Source organism: Haplochromis burtoni, unplaced genomic scaffold (assembly GCF_018398535.1).
Source record: "Haplochromis burtoni strain Fernald_Lab_line unplaced genomic scaffold, NCSU_Asbu1 Contig_307, whole genome shotgun sequence".
Taxonomy (NCBI): Eukaryota; Metazoa; Chordata; class Actinopteri; order Cichliformes; family Cichlidae; genus Haplochromis; species Haplochromis burtoni.
The window spans coordinates 12,669-33,521 of record NW_024582668.1 but is presented as its reverse complement, the minus strand read 5'-3'; the positions used below and the strand labels follow the sequence as shown (position 1 = coordinate 33,521).

The window sequence follows — 20,853 nt, the reverse complement described above, 5'->3', positions numbered from 1 at the left end:
CTTTTTTGAAAGCTGTCGTTAGAGTTTGAACTGTCTTAGATCACCACGAGTATTAAATCTGTTTTCAGTTTTTGGATATGTCAGGTTATTACAGCTTAGCTTGGCATTCAACCCGGATAAACAGACTTCCTTTTACTGTGTTTATTAGCTGAACGATGGTCTTTTTAAGACTTTGTTTTTCATCAACACCAAATTAAGAACAGATAAGAGTATTGCTTCATAGCTTTTGAACATCTGGCACAGATGTAATTGTCAGAGCGTGAAGTCCTTTTCATTCAATCACCCTTAACATCTCTCCTCTCCTTTAGCACAACTGAACCCCATGTCCCACACTCAACATTGCATGACCAGCATGGGAGCTCCGTCCTGGAGCTGCTCTGGTTTGGATGGGGATGAAGCGGATGGCAGCGGGGAAGTGAATGTCGATGGAGGGGAGGGCTTGAATGACAGTCGCCACGGAGAAGGCGGTTTGAGTTTCCTGCTCAAACAGGAAGACACCGAGACACAGGACGCCTACATTTACTTGTACAGTCGTTTGGACGTTGCTGTGAGGGAAATGAAGCAGTATGTTGCTCAAATAGATGTGTAAGTATTACAGCTCGTATTCATCACGTTTAATTTAACAGCACTGAACCTTATTTTCACATAAATGTTTTCTTATCTTTTGAAGGTTATGCCTATTCTGCAGATGTTTTCTTCAATCACGTGTGCCACATATTAGAAAAAAGAAAACTTTTACTCACATCCATTCAGAAATTAGTCCCAGCATTACCGACCTTCTGCTGTTATCAGATATTTCCATTCCACTACTGTTTTTGAGTCGGCTATTTTCGTAACCTTCTCGCTGACATTCAGAGATCTCTGCGTGAAACGCTGTTATCCCCACAGCAGCCTGTCTTTGTCTGTCCTCCCTCTGCCTTGTTTAAAGCTGTGGATTTACAAAAGGAACATTCTTCAGGCCCAAAATATTTATGGGCCAGGCCCAGTACAGGAACAGGGAGTGAGGCCAGGATAACATCAAGAGAAAGAGACACATATTGTGTGTCTGTGCTGAGGAAGGGGTGTGACAATTTGAATGAATACATGTGTATGTTTTAGTTATGGGGGAGCCCATGCATTGTGTATTGTATTAGAAATGTAAGCATAACAGTGTCTTGACATGAAGACTTTAATTTGAATATAAATGATCAAGTTCTATAAAAGCTTTGAATATTCTAAAAACATAACACAAAATTATGGCATGTATGTTATATAAATTATGATATATGCTCTGTATCATATGCTAAAGATATGTAGATAATGTCTCCAAGGTAAAGGGCAATATCTATATTTTGTTGTTTTCAGATATATTTGTTTATATTTTTTTCTCTAGGCTGTTGTCATCCATCACCGAGCCTACACAGCTCCAAGGAGAGGGCGGAGAGCCTCCAATCGATGAGGAAAATCAGCCGCCCGCCCTGGTCCCCTGTGAGGATGGATGTGACCAGGACAAAGTGGAGCAGGGCGGCACTAAACGAGTCTGCTTCAAAGTGAACGAGGAGGACCAGGAGGACTCCGGCCACGACACAATGAGCTACAGGGACTCCTACAGGTAAGTGCTTACTGAATATGCAGCTACAGGTTACAGTGTAACCTGGCATGGAAGCCTTAAACACACATTATTCAAAAAGCACCTGAAAAGGTAATAACAAGGCGCTGATAAGACACATTAGCTAAAGCTTCAAATAAACAGGCTTAGGTTGAAGACCCCCGGAAAACCATGAAAATATGAATTTCATTGGCCTGGAGTTGGTAACTAGGGGCACTTCAGCAAAATCATCTTAAAATGAAAGAAATTCCCAATGTTCAGGACAATGCCTAAGATGATGGTGATGAAGAAGAAGGCCTTGGTGGCTTGTTAGCCTATGGAAACAGGATATGCTGGATATGCTTAGAGAGCAAACTGCACTGTCTATCAAAGATGCTGGGGAAAATGGGATTTACTTCCATATTGGAAAACACAACTGGACTATATTCTAAATTTTTTTTATCTTGCTCTTGATTTCAAATTGGCATATTAGAGCATACTTTCACCTTTTCTGTATATTTCTATTGCAAGTCGGCATGATATCATTTAAAGTGGTATTTACCTCATGGTTTTCCGGGGGCCTTCAAGGTATTTACCTCTCAACTTATATTTTCTACAATTTGAGACCTAAGTAGCTTATATATAACTCCAATATATAACTTGAAACACTTTGACCTTAATTATTTAAAGTAATATTTTCATTTCATTGTTTATTCATTCATCTGTTATAGCAGCATCACAGGTTAAAAACAACTCCTTAAAAACAAAAACAGCGCTCTGAGACTCCCACTTTACTCCACAAACCTATAATGCTTCTCATTTCCCCCCTTTGGAGGCTATAATTCATTCCAGATGTTGCCATTTTAACTGAGATGCAGGGCTAAAAATGACTTCAAAATACTCTGGTTGAATCTGGTTATGTCATTTGCTTGTTGCAAGTTCATTCAGATGATTTTTTTTTTTGAGAAGGAGTGTGTGTGTTCACTGAACAGAGAGCCACTGAGCCCCACCCTCCACCACCCACTAAGATATAGTTATTGGTTGTCAGTGCGGTGGGCTGGTGTATAATAAAGCGAAATGTTTGGGGCGCGGCCTCCTCACCCGCTCTGTCATTAAAGCCTGGCCACGTCGTGTGAAATGCAGCTACCTCATCGTAATAAAATGTATAGCAAAATGTCGGCTCTTCTGTGTGTGGTATAAACGCACGCTCATGCACTCACACTTGCACACAGAACTGTTTACTCAGGGTTTTTTGAGGCCAAGTAGGAAAAAAGTACTCTGGTCAAGGTAGCTGTACAAAGCTGCCTAGTGAATGTGGATGAATCATCCCACTTGTAAAATTTTGCATGTGATGAAAAGTGCTTATGTGTTTCATGTGTGGGTGGTGCTTTTTTTTTTAAAGTTTTTGTCCAGCTGAGAGAATCAGGCAGTAAAGCCTGAGGTGGTGACAGACCACAGTAGATCTCAACAGCTGGAGGTCAGTGGCCAAGCGCAGCCTGTGACAGATGCAATGTTAGAGGAAGGACAGGGGAGAATGACTTTTACGCACACACACACACACACACACGGTCAACAAAAAAAATGCAAAGGGGACTGGGGTGAAAAAATACACAAAGAAAATAGTGTTTGTTCCAAACTCTGCTATATTGTGTCTCCCATAAATCACTGCTTCTTTAGTGTGTGTGTGTGCATGTGTGTGGTGTTGTTCGTGCTGCTACATGTTGCTTACATGTGATGATGGTGGTGTAGAGAGCTGTAGGTGAGCATTTAGACTGAGATGTGGTAATCCACAGTGAGCGCTGTGTGGATGAGAGCGTCATCCATCAGTAGTGGATGTCTGATCGCAGGATAAAGTGTAATGATCTGCACTAGACCTTCTCATTAATGGGGAGAAGTGAACCCAGACACACACTAGCAAAATACTCATCTAAACCACTGAATCCCTTCCCTGTCTGAGTCCAGATTTTATTTTTTCTATCTAAAATGTCTCCAATCTACTTTTTCCAGGAAGCTCAGAGATTGTATCACCATTTTTTTCTTGTCCTTGCTTGCCTAATATGTAAATAAGCCTAAAAATCACCTATAATATGTATCTTTTCTAGGAAAATGTGCTAAAAATATATTAAGTGTCTATTTGATTATGGAAGAATATAATCATTCAAGCTGTTTTAGTGAATATGCTGACATTATTAGCATATTTTAAACCTTTTTTTTTTTTTAAATTGCATTGAATAGCACATAAATAGCGTATAACAAATGGCTACAGTTTAAGTAGGAATGTCAGAAGTTGCTAATGAGTTGTTCACTATCACCCCGCCTGTATTAACAATTAAAAAGATATCATCTTGTATATAATTTAATGTAAGTGAGACCATGAGAGCTGTGTGCAGAGGTGTGTTTGCTCTCCATTACTGCGGACAGGTTAATTATCACAGTCGTACTCACACTGTTGGCAGGAGATGTGTGAAGCTAAATTGGATGTCACCTTCTCTATCCATGTGTGTGTGTTTGTGTGTATGTGTGTTTGTGTGTGTGAGACAAAGGCAGAAGCCAAGTTTGTGTGCATGCCTCTGAATTCAGTGAGGAAATGCAGCTCCCTATAATGAATCAGATAGAAAAAGGGAATAATACAGTATAAAGAGAGGAACCTATATCATTTTACTGTAAGTATGTGATATTGTTTTTGCACACATTTATGAGAAGCCAGTGGAGCATTCAAGCCAAGTTATCATTGTAGCACCTCTACGGTAGCCACCCCCACCATCCCAACAGTACAAATTTACATACATTGGACACCACAGAATAACCCAGCAGGTGATATCCAGGCTCCACTCCCCCCACTTTGTCACCCTGCCAGCCCAGATAATAGTAAAGCAACACAAAGCCAGTGATGGTGTTTTGTAGGTTGTAGTCGCTTGTAGGCCATTTGTCATGGTAATTCAGCTTGTGAATCATTCTGAGCTTCTCTGAGGGGGATTGCAAGCGTGCTCACTTAAAGCCATGTATAATTTGAGCCACATAAATCTTCCACTTGCTCCCGGTAATCATGGTGAATCACATCGATGTATGACTATAAATACCAGCCCCGCTAAGGCTGAAATTGTCTCCGCACACCAGCAAAGGAAGAAAGGAATACAGTCCCAACTAAACGTGAAAACTAGGAAAAGAAGTTGTTCATAAAAGCGTCTTTGTAAAGTGGAGAGCTCCATTTTATGCACACGCGATTTATATCCGATTTATTTGGGAATCTGATATAGCTACAGTTTTACTGAATGCAGCTCTGTGTAAGGCAGCAGCAGTTGTTGTTGTTGTGAGAAGCGTTTAATTGCCTTTGGTTTCATATACTGTAAATCAGAAAAGGCATTTACAATCACAAGGATTATTTGGCAGCATAATTACTAGATGCAGCTTTCCAAATCCTCTCTGTGGTTTAAGAACGGAATGAGCCCTTTTTTCCCTAATGCTTTTTAACTGGGTGCTCTTGTGTGTGTGTGTGTGTGTGTGTGTGTGTGTGTGTGTGTGTGTGTGTGTGTGTCTGTGTGTTGTGTGTGTGTGTGTGTGTGTGTGTGTGTGTGTGTGTGTGTGTGTTGTGTGTGTGTGTGCGTGTGTGTGTGTGTGCTCATTGTTACAGTGAATGCAACAGCAACAGAGACTCCGTCCTGTCCTACACCAGTGTGCGAAGTAACAGCTCTTACCTGGGGAGTGATGAGATGGGATCAGGTAATAAACGGCTTTAAGTTGATCTGTGCATGTGTAAATAAGCAAGGTGTATTTAATGTTTTGGCTCTCCTCCACATTGGATTTTACACCACACACTGATCGGATCAGATCCGATGTTGGAATGAAAAGCCAGCTCAAAGGAAAAAAGAAGGATCTCTGTTCCAAAGTTAATTGGATGTAAATAATATAAGCTAGGCTTATGCAAACATACACTTCTGGATGCTTAAAAACAAGAAATAAAGGATATTTCCGTAAGAATAAATCTGTGTGAGCCGTCTCATGATTTACTCTGTGCTACCTTGTTTTTTCCCAAGACACAGAAATCCTCTAGATATAGCTTGGAGGTGACTGTGGCTGGATATTATAGAAGCTGCATTTCATTTAAAGCCACAATAATGTGCAGCGAGCCAAGTATGTGTCCACTGCTATTTATTGCTTTGTTTTTTATCAGCGTTAAGTCATGAACAGCTCACGCCGAGATGTTGCGTTGTAATAGTTTATTAGCCTTCATTCGGTCTAATATGATGCTCAGGTCAGATTTTGCAGTGACAGATGGAGAGAAGTGTGTTTTAATAAGCCCAGATGGTCGAATAAAAATTAATACTTGTTGTAGAAAGTGTGATTATTGCCTCTCATCAGCTATTTGTTTTTACTCTCAACTAGGGGACGAGCTGCCGTGCGACATGAGGATTCCCTCTGACAAACAGGACAAGCTGCACGGCTGCCTCGAGCACCTTTTCAACCAGGTTAGTTCCACCGTTGAGTTCGGAATAAGTAATTCCTGATTAACTTGGAATTTTTTGCTGTATTTCCCCAAAGTGCTTTGCCTAAGCCCAGGCCTAAGTCTAACCCTAGTTTTTAAACAGACTTTAAACTCAGCCACTAGATGTAGAAGTTAAAGATGAAGAAACAGGGAACACACATGTCAGCATTAACCATTTGGAACAGATCACTGTGATGGTAATCAGTCGGCATCTGGGCTGAGTTACCTCATGCGGCTTGCTGTCCTCTGTTCGGGATTCTGGCTTTCTCTCTCATCTCATGACTTCCTTTCTTTCTCTGTTCTCCACTCTGTCTCCTTGAACACGCACAAGCTTTCACTGATGCACGGACTAAGTTGAAGACATGCGTCCGTCGTTTCATCTCTTCTCCATGTCCTTTGATTCCCTGCTGGTAGAGTTGGGGGGTGATAGGGGCACAGCTACTTTGGCTGCAGTAGTTCTTTGCACATGTAAACAGCAGCTCAGGGGGCCTGCTAACACAAGCCTTGTTGTTGTTAATTCTGGAAAACCTTTGCCAGAAGTTACTGCAAAGTTCTGTGTGTGAGCTTGTGTGTTTGCGCTTGAGCGGCGCAGAAATAAAAGCGGTAGTTAGAAAAGAATGAAAGGTGCGTGGAGTCTGAGGCAGTGAACTAGAAGAAAAACTAGCTTCATTAACTGAGTGTGTGCATGCTTTTATTCCTGCACGCAGGTTGACTCAATCAACAGTCTGCTCAAAGGACCCGTCATGACCAAGGCCTGCGAGGAGACCAAGCACTTTTATTCTGACCACAGCCAGCCAGGTACAGATTTGTTTGTGTGTGTAAGCACTGTCGAAAGGTGTCACTACGGTTCTGTCAGAGAGCTGGCGCACAGGCTTACAAGTTCTCTGGTTTAACATGAACAGAGTTTCGCCAAACCGAAGACTGGACTGTTCGCTGTCGTTACGTTATCCATAAGAACATCCAGGAAGACCCTTGGAACCTGCCCACCTCTATCAAAACCCTGGTGGAGAGCCTACAGAGATTTGTGGATGGTTAGTAGAAAACGCATACGTGCATGCATGCCACGTGTTCATATACAGTTACAATCTCTCACTCCATCTTGTTTTTTCTTCTTTCTTTATAGATGGAAAGAATCAGATCCTCCTGGCTCTGCTCAAGTGCACAGGTAGAGCAGCGTGTCACTGGTAGAAGAGAAAATCAGTTTATATTCAGATCAGCTCAGCAGCAGATAATCAGACTAGGTTCAATCCAGTTCTAATTTTCCATAAAATTAACAGAAGAGGTGGACCGTGCAGTCGCCCAGCAGAACTCAGGTCTTAAGCAGCCAGAAAGGTCTCAAAACAGGAGCATTTAAAATTATTCTAACAGCTCTTTGCATATGAGGTCATCCATCATATGAACTTACAGCCAATTTCACATCAGGAATTCTGCAAATCTTTAAAACCTCATTTTAAGGATCCCATACATACACATGTATATTTATGTAGGTTTATTTAGAAAGTAATGAAGACATTTCCAGTGCAATCAAATCATACAAATCATTAAATCAAAGTTTTAGCATCATTTTTGTCAAAAAGGTCATAATCAGATGTGTGACTATGTGCTGGAATGAAGATTGGTTTCAGAGCACAACATACTCCAGTCTGAACTTTCTCCAGTGACATATGGCATTAGTCAATGGCAGATATCCTCTCATGGTATTCAAGCCAATAGAATCAACTGTAAGCATTAGAGCAAGTTCAGGATATGTAATAAGAGAGGTTACAGTAAGACTGGGATACCTTACCCTCTCCTCCACAGTGAACTTCCTTTTTCTGCTGCAGATGTTGTTTTATGTTGTCCTCTTTGGTTTCATTGCTTTTTTTCACCCACTTCAACTCCTCATAAGTCCCTAGTCGTCGCGTGCCCCCTGAACTCTCTGTGTCACTGGCGCTATCATTCCTTTCTTTCTCCCCTACCAATACCAGACACATCTCTGCAGCTGCGAAGGGACGTGATCTTCTGCCAGGCGGCGACGGCTGCTCTGTGCACGCTAGCCGAACAGGTGCTGACTGCACTGCGTTCTCGCTTCAACAATGCCGGCGAGTACCAAGAAGACGGCAAGGAAACCAGCCGCAAGTGGCTAGAGCAGATATCCGCCATTGGTATTTTGCTGCACTTCCAGTCCACGCTGGCTCCACACCTGGTGAGGACAAGTTTTGTATTTTTGTTTGGTTCTTAGAAAGTTGGCTACGTAGCGTTGTAGTTTGCAAATTTGCCTACAAAACCCAAAGATGCTCAATTGGAGCCTGGGAAGAGGCACGAATCCCTTGGGGGACTGCCTCAGTGAGGGCATCTGATGTAAAAACCTGCTTAATCAAATATGCAGCGCTTCCTGCTGAGGTGAGTGCTCATGAATGAGGAAGCAGCCGAAAGTAGCTTTATTTACCTATTAGGGGAAAAAAACAACAAGGTTCATAGTTTGGCGTAAATTTTAAATAATAACTTTCCTGTTGCAGCTTTTTCTTATTGTGTGTGTGTCTTTCTGAATCAAATACTCTGAAGTCTGTATGACTTTGTAGCCGCACAGCTGTCACCACAACTACCCAAACTCTTACTCTGGTGCAACTTCTGAGCTTTCTTTCTCTCCTCGGGCAGAAAGAGGAGCGGACCATGCTGGAGGACACCAAGGCGGCCCTGTCGGATTTGGACAAAGTCACTGTGTTCTTCAGGCAACTGGAGGATGAGTGTCTAGTAGCAAGTAAGAGACTCCCATCAACAAAGACTGACTTGCCTCATTCAAAGCGCACTGGCGTTAATGAGCAGCTGTATGGTTTCACCAATTCTGAATGAACTTCTATTGTGTGGATGCGTGGTCGCTGCTTAGGGTGAAATTGCCATTATGCCACTGCAGATTTCATTTTCTTTTCCATGAAGAGCCGCTGAAAAGGAACTCAGACAGATCTGTGGTGACTCCATAAATCACCTTAAACAAGGGCAGAGCATTTCAGATATCAAGGTCGCCTCTTTTAATCTTTATTGCTGCTGAGAGACACTTGACATATGTCACATAAGCACCCCTATAATATAAAAACAATATTGAAGTACTTAAGAACACAAATTGCAGTATGCGGTATATTGGAGTAATATTTCTTTGAAGCATGATAATAGTAAGCTTTCTCCTGCCAATTCACCAAAGGGTCCAAGCATTTATTATAGTGCAGTGCTGTAGTTTCAGCTGAGGATGCAACCAGGTTGTTCAGAGTGGGCTTTGTGGACATCTTTACATAACTGGGTGCATTTGTGGCTTTAATAAGCTTGGTATCTGCATTCACTAAAGGTGCTCTGGGTTACCGGAAACCCTTAAAGTCAAAGATACAAAGGATGACTGCATCGTGAATCGCTCCTCTTTTCAACAGCCTCAAAGTGGCCAGCAGAGATTGCTGCTCAAAGGAAAAGCGCAACGTGCACTTCCCATTTTAAAAGGCAAATCTGTGGATGAAGCAGGAATTTGCTATTTTGTGTTCATGCTTGGCTGGAGAAAATATTTTGTGCACATTTGCATATATTTTACACAAAAACATCACTCAGTGCATGCACTAACGTATTGCTATCGGTCATTAGTATTGTATTCCTTACGTATGGCAGGTATGTGGGGATAGATATACTTTACAGGTCCAGTCTGGTACAGTTTGCTATTAAAAAATGTTAATGTTAACCAAGCTTCTTTGCTGACATCAGCTCAGACTGCTGCAGTGCAGGTAGATGGTTTTTGGCGTCACAGTCCATTGGACACTATTGATTTGCTAACAGCATTTTCAGAGGGATGAGAGGTATATGTAAGGTACAGACGTTTAAGCACCACAGAGTCTGAAGGACCTTGAAAGGATCACAGCCAATTCCACAAGGTTATTGCTTGGTAGGTTCTCTAGAAAAAAGGATTGACCCCAGAGGTCACGCAGCAAAGGTCATTTTTTTTCCATTTTCTGACAAGTGCTCATGTATCACTGCTAGAAAAGGTTAGGAGAATTGAGCACAAGTCAGCTTCAGATTTATAAATGATTACTTATCTTATATTTTTTTATAGATTCATCACAATTTCTTTCAAACTTACAATTTCTAAAAATGTGCCAGATATTGATGCAATTTAAAGGGTTATTACAGAAATCAGGTGCCTCTGTTTATTTGTCCTGCACATGGATCTGGCAGTCTGTCTGTGTTTATAAATTAGAATGCAGTTATTTGCAAACCTCCACTCATCTGTGATTGCAGCCAGTGTGAGTCAGACTGCAACTGGTCGGAGACCCGTTGCCTCCCACCTCGCTGTGCAGCTGCCTTGTGATCAAAAGTGGTCGCCCAGAGGTTGACAGTGTTAGCAGCTAGCTGCCATGAGAACTTGGAATCAGTCACCAAATGAAAAAACCCTGAAAATAAATCAAATAATTCAATAAATTCAATCTTCAGTGAGGTTACTGTCCTAAGTTTTTCTTTTAGCTTTTGATTTAACACCCAGCTATTAATGAACTCTGAATATGTGTTTGCTAGACATATGCAGCATTACATTTTAGTACACAATATCTAAATGTATTAAAATGTAATGCAACACGCTTTGCATGTTTTCATTTTCAAGAAGGGCATGCCTACACCTTTTTTGTTTCTTGTTTTTTTTAACTTCTCCCTCATCTCTATATGTGTGTTGCAGACACACCAGTGTGTTACCAGGTGGAAGGCACCAGGCATGCCCTGAGGGTCACCCTTTACCTGGACAGCTGTCACTTCAATGAGCTCCCCAGTCGGCTGCAGAATGGAGGCAGCCTCAAACTGCACACTGTCCTGTTCACCAGAGGTAAGAAAGGCAAAGAACATAATTCCAGGGTGTAGTTCAGCTAGTAAAACATGACGTAGCGCTGGCAAGTAGAGCCGAGTATCTACTCAAAACCTTTTACTGTGGAACAAGCAACAAATCATACAATGCATCAGGCACAAATTCACTTATATACATTACACATATAGCCTTGGATCATTAAAACACTCAATGCACCATGCAGCCTTTCAGCCTCTTACACATGTGCGTTTCCTTAGAACTTTATTTGATTTTATTAAGTTAGACTGAAGCCTTGTATTGACCATTTAAAACACTCACTTTAGCGCTCCCTGAGTCTTTGTCAGCCTAGTATGAAAGTAAAGCATTATACCAGTCTGCCAGTTAGCTGCTAATTTTCCATGCACAAGTCCTCATCGGATCATTAATCTCATGAGAGACCCCATATTGTTTACCGTGTATTTCCGAATACACCAGTGCTCCAAAACATTTAGTAGTGCAGATTTGCAGATAAACATCGCCACCTACTGGAAAAGAGTCTTGACTGCAGCCTATGGGGAAGCACAGTGATATATATATATATATAATGTGGATATATTTTTGTCACATATATGCACACTCACACACGCAAACGTTACATAAAGTTAAAGTCATAGGCCAGGGGTCAGCAACCTTTAACACCCAAAGAGCCATTTGGACCCGGTTTCCACGCAAAAGAAAACACTGGGAGCCGCAAATACTTTTTGACATCTAAAATGAAGATAACACTGTATATATTGTTTTTTACCTTTATGCTTTGTGTGAACAACTAAGGTGTGTTGCTTATGAAATCCATGAAGTGCTACAGAGAAAATTACATTTTATTTATGTAATTAACACATTTTGAACTCTTAAAGAAATATAACAAAAGGAAAGACACCCAGCTGAACTAAAATGATCCAGCAAACAAAAACTGTTGTGAGCCGCCACCCTTATATCGCCTTTGGGCTTTTGGAGCCTTGACCTGACTTTTAAAAAAGAAAAAAAGCACTATGCTGCTAAAAGATGAAAAATAGATATTTGCAAAATTCTGCCTAAATATGTATTTTACCTGGTTAATGTGTGTGGCGGGGCGTGGTCTGCAGCGCTCGCTGCAGGGGAGGCGGACGCACGCTGAGCGGCACCTGCAATCACGCCTCGCCGCCTTAACTCTGTGCTATCTATGCTGTTGTGTTGGTGTGTGTCGGGCTGTGAGCTGAAAAGCTACAGCCGGCTGTATGCGTACAGCAACCGTGTGTGAAAAGTGGTCAATAAAGAGAAGCTGTAAAGCATGTTCATGGAAACATCGTCGGGTCTGCCGACGATGCTCTAACACCAAAAAATAAATAAATAAAAACCATTTATCCAGTTATTAAATACAGTCCTTATCTTTAAAATTGTTAGTTAACCCAGTTACTTTTGAGCCTGAAAATGAGAGACTGTATAAAAGGGCTGCAATTCCTAAAACGAATCCCTTGAATTATAGTTGGAAGTCTACACTTGAGTCATATGTGGACTGTTTGGTTTGAGTTCTACTGTGGTGGTGCACAGAGGCAGTGTTATAAAACGTGTGTCATTCTCTAAATATTCATAGATCTAACTATGTGGCTTCTATTTTTCCAGCTTTGGAGCGTCCAGAGGGAGCGTCCCAGCAGGACTGCGTTGCCATGGAGGACTTCCAGCAGCGCACTAATGCCGTTTCACTGGAGAAAGTCAAGGCCTACTACCGCAGGCTCAGGTACCTGTTTTACTCTTCACTACCGCTCTTCACTGGCTTTCCTGGCACTGAAGATGTGTTTCACCTCAAGGGGAGAGTTCACCCTTTGGTGTTGCATAACAAGCAGAAACTGCACTTTGTATATTACATATGTGAAAGTCAAGCTTTCAAGGTCAGAACTTAATCATGTATCCAGAGGAGTCCTTGAGCAGTTCCCACATGAACGAACAGGATTTAGCTACATATACAGCAAAATGACTGTGGTACTGTTTCTCAAGTAGTAACGTGTTGAACGATATAAATATTAACTCTTGAAGTTTTAATGGTTTATGATCGAAGATGTGCTACATCTATTATATAGCAGTGTTTTTACATCGTGTGTGGTCACTGATATGTGCACCCTAATTCCCAGAAAGTGATTCAACAATGCGGCGTTAATAAATGATGAAATACTCAGTTTAGCAGTTACAAAATCTGTAGATACTAGATGAGTCAGCTCTCCAACAAAAGTGAGTCACAGGATGCAAATCAGTAATTTTTCCAACCCGATGAAGAGTTTAAAAAACTGAGAACGTAATTTTTCAGGTAATTTTTGTTTTTTGTTTTGTGCACTTTATGTTCAATATATGTATTTTGTTGTGCCTGAAATGAATAAAAAAAAAAATCCTTCTCTCCCCACAGAGCTTTCTATTTGGAGAAGTCAAATCTCCCTACAGACTCCAACACCACAGCAATGAAGATAGACCAGGTAAATATATACTGTTTTTAACCTTGATGAGTTTATAGTAGTCTGTATGGTCTTTTCATATGTAGCATCTGTCTTGTTATTGTAACATAAGTCAATTTTTTATATATATATATATTGTTGTGACTGAATATAAATGCAAGCACAGATACTGGGCCTTGAAGTTAGAGACCTTCAACCAAGCATTTCCAAAGTAAGATGAACTGGTGTGTCATTCCCTCCACCGGAAACTCCTCCATAGCTTGTCAAGACCCTCCCTGTTAACTCCAACTAACCCCAGCAATTATAGATGGTGTCCATTTGAACTTCTAGTGTCCCACACTGACTGTAGTTGAAATAGATTGCAGTAATTAAAACTGAATAGATCATAGTTTTAATATAGAAAGAGAAAAACTGCAGATTTAGACTTTCTTGTGTTGTATTTGATGGTTGTTTTCTCCCCATTTCTGTTCTCCATCTTACAAGTCAGTTACTCTACTAGTCCCATGTTTTAAAATATTTCACATGAATATAATTATATTATTTTGGAGTGTTCTGTTCACTTCAATGCATTTTTTTTGTCTTGGTAATGAGAGACTTTTTAATTTGCTTGGTTTGAAAGCGATTTAAAAAGTCAACAGTAGTCTAAGCGGCTTGTTAAGGTGACGTCTTTTGTGATGTGTTATTGAATCATCTTGTTAGCAGTGCATTTAACGGCTAACCTTCCCTGACCTTTACTTCCTCCCGCCTCCCTGTAGCTGCTGAGACCCCTCAACACGCTGGACGACCTTTGTCGGCTAATGCAGTCGTACATCAACATGCGCCCGATTGCCCAAGGCCACCAGTCAGGTGTCAGCGTGCTGTGTGTGTCCTCTGAGCTGTGTAACCGCCTGGGAGCCTGCCACATCACCATGTGTGGCACAGGGATGCAGAGGTCAGTGTGGCACCACACCACAGAATTATTATGCTGCTTTTTGTTGTGTCACTGGACTGTCAGACTGCATAAAAATAACACAGTGCAGAGTCAATGACATGCCCCATTGGAACCTCACAAACTCATCCTAACCTCGCCATTCAAATTCATTTTACTTCATTTTTGTGTTTATTGCAGAGGAACACACACTATTAATCACTGGCCTTCATGTTCTTTGCAGATGTACTCTGACTGTGACACTGGAGCAGGCAATGATCCTAGCCAGGAACCATGGCCTCATACCGCGCTGCATCATGCAGACCATGGACATAATGCGTAAACAGGTAAACCTTTAAGAAGATCTCAGTCCTGTTAAAATCAAGACTATAAAATATGAGTCAACTATTTTATTATATAAAACAAGAAACACTTGGAGAGCACAATCCTTCGACAGGGCAGCGCACTCTCTGGGCACTATTTACTTTTAAGGAAACAGTGTTGTATTTTTTTGTATCTTGTTTTTATTGTTCTCTTTATACTTTAAGAAGTTTGTTGGACAGTAGCGTGACAGGTGTTTGTTTGGATTACAAAAGCACAACGTAGGAGTACGTAAGGCATAATAGGTACTGATTTGTAAATATCTGGACATGAATAACCTGAGCTTCTTAGATAATATTTTACTACAGTATATTTTTAACCAACTAGGCAGCTATTTTTTTCTCTTGACAACACTTTCTCTAAAGATATAACATACTTTGGGGCCAACCTGAAAGAAAGGCAGAGTAGTGAAATGTAAAGGTGAGCTCAGAGGTCAAATGTGGCATGATATTTGGATGTCATACTTACAATGTGATGCTGAGAATCAAAGTTTGACCTTGTTTGAGCTTGAGGAAAAGGTCAGAGGTCCAAAGTAACGTGATATTTGGAATCCCCATATACACTATATTGCCAAAAGTATTAACTCACCCATCCAAATCATTGAATTCGGGTGTTCCAATCGCTTCCATGGCCACAGGTGTATAAAATCATGCAGGTAGACACGCAGACTACTTCTACAAAAGTAGAGCTATGAAGTTGTAGGCCTTGTAACATCACAGAGCGGGGTCAGCGGATGCTGAGGAAAATATTGTGAACACGTCACCAACTTTCTGCAAATTTTCTGCAGACCTCCAAACTTCATGTGGCCTTAAGATTAGCACAAGAATAGTGCATAGAGAGCTTCATGTAATGGGTTTCCATGGACAAGGAGCTGCATCCAAGCCCTACATCACATAGCGTAATGCAAAGCATCAGATCCAGTCAGATCCATGTAAAGTACGCTGCTACTGGACTCTAGAGCAGTGGAGATGTGATGAATCACGCTTCTGTATCTGGCGATCTGATGGACAAGCCTAAGTTTGGCGGTTGCCAGGAGGATCGTACATGACTGCATTGTGCAAGTGTAGTTTGGTGGAGGGGGGATAATGGTGTGAGGTTGTTTTTCAGGAGTTGGGCTAAGCGCCAGTTCCAGTTAGTTAGTTTAAGGTGAACAAAGTTCTGACATGGTAACAAAAGACTGGCAAAGACATTTAACGCTAAAAAGCACAACTACAACAGCCCAGTAACATAAACGAGTACAACTGAGTATCTAAGAAAAGCAGAGTGGTTGAGAATTAACGATAGGGAGAGGTTCTTTGCATCAATTTTGTTAAAGAGAACAGGGACCACTCAGTGGTGTTAGTGCACAAATACAAATAGCCTGCCGCCATGATGATAAGTGAACGTGTCATGTGTAAAGGCGCTATTAAAGCTGAAACAAACATGCACATCATAGAAAAATCTCTGCTGACATTCAGGCAAGGTCTTATATTGAGCAACATTCTGCACACATTACAGATGCATGGCACCACATTAATTGCATTTACTGGCATTTAAAAATTGTTTTCAATATTTTTCCAGTGAAAGGAACTTTTAATGGTCATCAATCTAATTATACAAACAACCAAACAAGAAATATGTATAGATTATTTTGTTAGTTTGAAATGCAATCTTTTAGGACTTATTTAAATAGACAGCAAAGTTCAACTTAATTGAGTTGATGCGTGAACACACTGGATCAGAAATCCTATGTAGCTCCCTTTGCTGGACATTTAAGAGCGTGTTGTAGTATATTATAGAACAGTAATGAGCAGTTCTAAACCCAACTTTTCATTATTTGTCAGCAATTAGCACTTCTGTTTTTCATATTTTACTGTTATTAATTTTTCATATTGCATTTCGTTTGTTTCTTTCCATGCCTCTGTCATAAAATATGAGCACACGGAGAGCTTTCTGTGTTTAATCTGTTAATGGCAGTCAAGCTGTCTGTTATGTTGAGCTTTTAGCTTATATATTTTCTCTCTTATAAGGGGGCAAGAGTTGAGCTGTCTGCTAAAAATCTCAAGGTAATGGACCAGATGCCTCCATCAGCTCCAAGGTACTGAATGAAACCATTTCTAGGCACCTTAAGCCATGCCTTTCAGATAATTGCACTGTTCATATGTAATCTGGGTGGATTCCCCTCATTTGAAGTTTTGCTTCTTTCTTTTTAAAACAGGCTCTTCAAGCTATGTTTGCCACCCTCAGATGGAGACCTCTAAGGATACTGTCACTTCAGCAAAGTCATCACAGAGAGGGTGAATGAGGAACTGATGATGACAGGAGCATAGAGACACTGGCAGTAGAAAACCTTTGCCTCTCCCCATTGCCCCGCTTACACAGGGATCATTCCGGCGTGGATACCACTAGAGTCTTCAGAGCACCTACAGTGAGACTGATGCAACCTGAGTCTCAGGACTAGTTATGTATTATTTTACTGGAGCTAACCATATAGCAGCATTATTCTGTTGGCTCTCTTTCCAAACCATGTCGGCTTAACAACCGGTTCAAAATATTCACAACAATACGAAAAATGAGGAGGCCCCATAAAGACAATGTCCACAGTGGTTATTCTCACAGTTGAGCTTGTATTATTAACTGGATTAACCAAACTACCTGTAGCTGACTGTCATCCTAAATGCAGACATTTCATTTTGCCTTAGACTGCAAAATCCAGAGAGTTGCGTGTTTCTCTGTTCAGGCTGGCGTTCCCCAGGGCTCAATGTGTGGACCCCGAGTGAAGTAGAATACTTGAATGCCCTGTAATTCATATAAGATGCAGAAAGTTAAAGATTAGACAGAGAAATGGAAGTAGGGATTGAGGGGCAGATGAAGATGGCATGGGGTGGGGTGGGATTGCTGCATGTGGTTTCTGTGCAATTACTGTAGGTTTAGTGTGAGTACTGTATTACTGCACTATATGAAGGATAGTTATTTATTGTGTCCAAGAAGGAGCGTTTTATCGCCTACTTATACTATATCGGGTATTAAAAGAATCTAAAAGCATTCCAGCCTACGTATTGAACAGTATTTAAAGGACCAATGGCATGCCGTCTTTTGGATGTAACTGCTCTGGTGTATTTCATTTTATTTATGTGTTACATTAATCTTCAGGGAGTGCAAGGGATGGATGTACTGAAGCTAGCTAATCAGAATCAGGACAAAGGAAGAAACTATACAAGGTTGTTTCTCATCAAGCAGCCAAGTTATCAGGATACTGTTAAATTATTAATATATTAATTCAAGTCTTCTAGTTGAAGGATAACCTTCACTTAACTAAGACACCTTTTGATTTTTTGTTTTTTTCAATTGGCTTTTATGTTGTCTTGAAACGATTGTGTTAACTTTAGGTATTAAAAGAAGCACAAAAATTGGTCCATTCAGTGTTAGAAAAAAAGTACTGTATGCAGTTTGCTGGTGATGTGAACAAAGGGACTGTTTGATGACTGAAAAAACCCAGTAACATTAGTTTACTGACCATTTTATTATTATTAGTTTGTACATACAAGCTGTAGCAGTGCCAGAGGGAGGGGGAGTGAGGTCGTGTAGAGAATTAAAGCAGAGAGTTGCTATAAATTAAACTGGATGATATTTTATGGAAATAATATAGTATATAAAACCTTTTTGTATGTTTAACTGTGCATTTAAAGAGAACCTGATTCTCTTTTTTAACGGTAACCTCACTGACAACTTGTTTCTGACTGTTAAAAAAGGTTTGACATGGATTTCAAGGACCTCACTTGACATTACAGCAGGTCATGTGATCTTTTTATTTTTTATTTGGTTCATGTTGGAATAGTCCCTACACATCCCTTGGCAGTAGCATTACCAACACAAATTGACATCCATCAGTTGGCATATAAAACCCATGGCTATTTGCATTGTTTTAGTTTTCTTTATCAAACGTTGCTCTTAACTCGAGCACTGTAAATATGATAAAACTCCCAGTGCAGCGTTAGTTATCATAACCTGGTCTTAACTGTGCTACCGGTTCAAATTAGCTAATGATTGCAGCATGTCGGTGTAGCAGGACATACATGTCACTGATTACACATGTACTTACATTATTCTAATGTTTCAAATTGTATATACTTTACCTGCAATTTTTTGTTGCTTGCAAATAACTGTAAAAAGGATTTTTGTTGTTGTTGTTGAAACTTTCTAAAAATTATCATTGTAAATGGAATCTTAACAAGCTAGTGAATAAAATGTTCTCAGTACGACAAACTTTTCAGCGCAGCAGTATTGTTGGCTGATCCAGTGGCGGCTGGGATGTCCTTCGGGATATTTTATTTTCATTTTGATGTTTGTTTGTTTCTTTAACCCTTTCTTCTTTACAGTGGACCCTATGTATGCTCATGTATGTGCTCCGTGTAAGTTTGCATGAGTCAAAAAGATGATTACATCTTTATGCTTTCACACCATGACAGCAGGCTGTGACTAAGTAATACCAGGAGTGACCATTGTGATGGTTTCTTTTTTCATCTTACTCATTCTCATATTTGTGCTTGATGTCATAGTGCATATAATCTGGTGTCATTTGAATTAAAACAAAAGATCCAGTAATCTGCTAATCATTTAACTCTTATAGTTAACTGAAAACAACAGCGACAAAATAAGAAATGCTTGAGCTGGAAAAAGTTCTGACATGGTAACAAAAGACCTGCAAGGCCGTTTAATGCTAAAAAGCACAACTACAACAGCCCAGTAACATAAACGAGTACAACTGAGTATCTCAGAAAAGCAGTGGTTGAGAATTAACGATAGGGAGAGGTTCTTTGCATCAATTCCGTTAAAGAGCACAGGGACCACTCAGCGATGTTAGCGCACAGTTTGAAAGCCTGCAGCCATGATGATAAGTGGACGTGTCATGTGTAAAGGCGCTATTAAAGCTGAAACAAACATGCAGGTCATAGAAAAAACTGCTGACATTCAGGCAAGGTCTTATATTGAGCAACATTCTGCACACATTGCAGCTGCATGACACCGCATTAATTGCATTTACTGACATTTAAAAATGGTTGTTTTCAATATTGTGCACCTTTTTAAATTGTATATAGGCTTTGCATTATTTTGAAACTGTTGCCGTTCTGCTACTCTCATCACTGTGTGCGCGTCATTCACTTTCAGGTGGATGCAAACTGGTCTACATTGTTTCACGCTGGAGTGTGCGCAAAGCAGGCTGGGATGCTCCATTTCTTTGTCTGCTGTCTTGGCTGTTGTTGATACCGTCTCAGGCTGCATGTGTATTCCTGTCGAGGGAACACAAACCTCGAGGCATAGCTTGACATAGTTTTCAGTGTCCATTATCCCGAGTGAAAAAGCTTCACGCATGAATATTACATGAGAGTGCATAATCCAGTTAAACCCTTTCCTGCAGTTCCTCCCGTGTTGGAGTTAAGTGGTGAAGATGGCAGGTTGTCTTACGCCGGATTCTTAAAACTAACACGATTCTTTCGGACATATAGTAATGGACTTCCCCACCCTCCCAAGTTAGTTTAAACCCTAGGATTGTTTAAAGAGAGCACTGGAAGAAAGCTGGCGCTTGAACTTGGCCTTAATTCATTATTGTAATTCGATTAAGAGCATTTCTGGCAATACGATGATTGAAGAACGCTTTTAAATCCTTGGTCACCAACGAAATAAATTTCGCATTTCGCTCCTTGCTGTGTGTCAGATGGCCGGAAGGGGCTAAGGTAAAAGCATACACGGTGCAGTCTCGCATGCTTATTGCAATTGGTTTTTCTAGAGGGACCGACATCAACTGCATTCACCACCAGCACACACCCCTCAGCACCGGTGATGCATCCCCGCTGCAAGGGCACTGACAACTCCTCCTCAGAGTCTCGACTTTAGAATGGTGCAGAAATCTCTCAATGGCGGGGTTTACCCAACTCAAGCCGGAGAGAAGAAGCACAAAGTCGGGTTTGTGGGTTTGGACCCGGGAGCTCCGGAATCCAGCAGGGATGGGGCACTGCTCATTGCGGGCTCGGAAAGCACCAAGCGGAGCAGCATCCTCTGCAGACCGAGGTCCAGCATCTCCGCAGGAAGACCCAGACCGTCGAAGAAAAACGCCAGCTATCGGAAACTACAGAATTTTCTCTACAATGCGCTGGAAAGACCGCGGGGATGGGCGTTCATCTACCACGCTTATGTGTAAGTGCAGTTTTGGGCTTCTGCCACAGTTGCCGTGCCTTGGATTAGGAAAGATGCTGTGGAGTTTTGCAGATCGGG

At 41.0% G+C, this 20,853-nt stretch overlaps 1 protein-coding gene across 2 annotated transcripts in view; it reads left to right on the top strand.

Moving 5' to 3' along the window:
• prex1 (phosphatidylinositol-3,4,5-trisphosphate-dependent Rac exchange factor 1) overlaps positions 1–18,917 on the top strand; it is a 78,701-nt gene extending 59,784 nt beyond the window's left edge. The window contains exons 25-41 of one of the 2 annotated variants that reach the window (XM_042228140.1): positions 309–585; positions 1,373–1,591; positions 5,199–5,287; positions 5,951–6,033; positions 6,758–6,848; positions 6,953–7,081; positions 7,174–7,215; positions 8,018–8,235; positions 8,688–8,790; positions 10,732–10,875; positions 12,493–12,607; positions 13,268–13,334; positions 13,480–13,524; positions 14,069–14,244; positions 14,465–14,567; positions 16,611–16,678; positions 16,799–18,917. In XM_042228140.1, coding sequence (XP_042084074.1) covers positions 309–585; positions 1,373–1,591; positions 5,199–5,287; positions 5,951–6,033; positions 6,758–6,848; positions 6,953–7,081; positions 7,174–7,215; positions 8,018–8,235; positions 8,688–8,790; positions 10,732–10,875; positions 12,493–12,607; positions 13,268–13,334; positions 13,480–13,524; positions 14,069–14,244; positions 14,465–14,567; positions 16,611–16,678; positions 16,799–16,841 — 2,012 coding nt within the window. In that variant the 3' untranslated portion in view covers positions 16,842–18,917. The remainder of the gene's footprint in view (positions 1–308; positions 586–1,372; positions 1,592–5,198; positions 5,288–5,950; positions 6,034–6,757; positions 6,849–6,952; positions 7,082–7,173; positions 7,216–8,017; positions 8,236–8,687; positions 8,791–10,731; positions 10,876–12,492; positions 12,608–13,267; positions 13,335–13,479; positions 13,525–14,068; positions 14,245–14,464; positions 14,568–16,610; positions 16,679–16,798) is intronic. The other variant, XM_042228141.1, reaches the window with a different exon arrangement.
• The last annotated feature ends 1,936 nt before the right edge of the window (positions 18,918–20,853 follow it).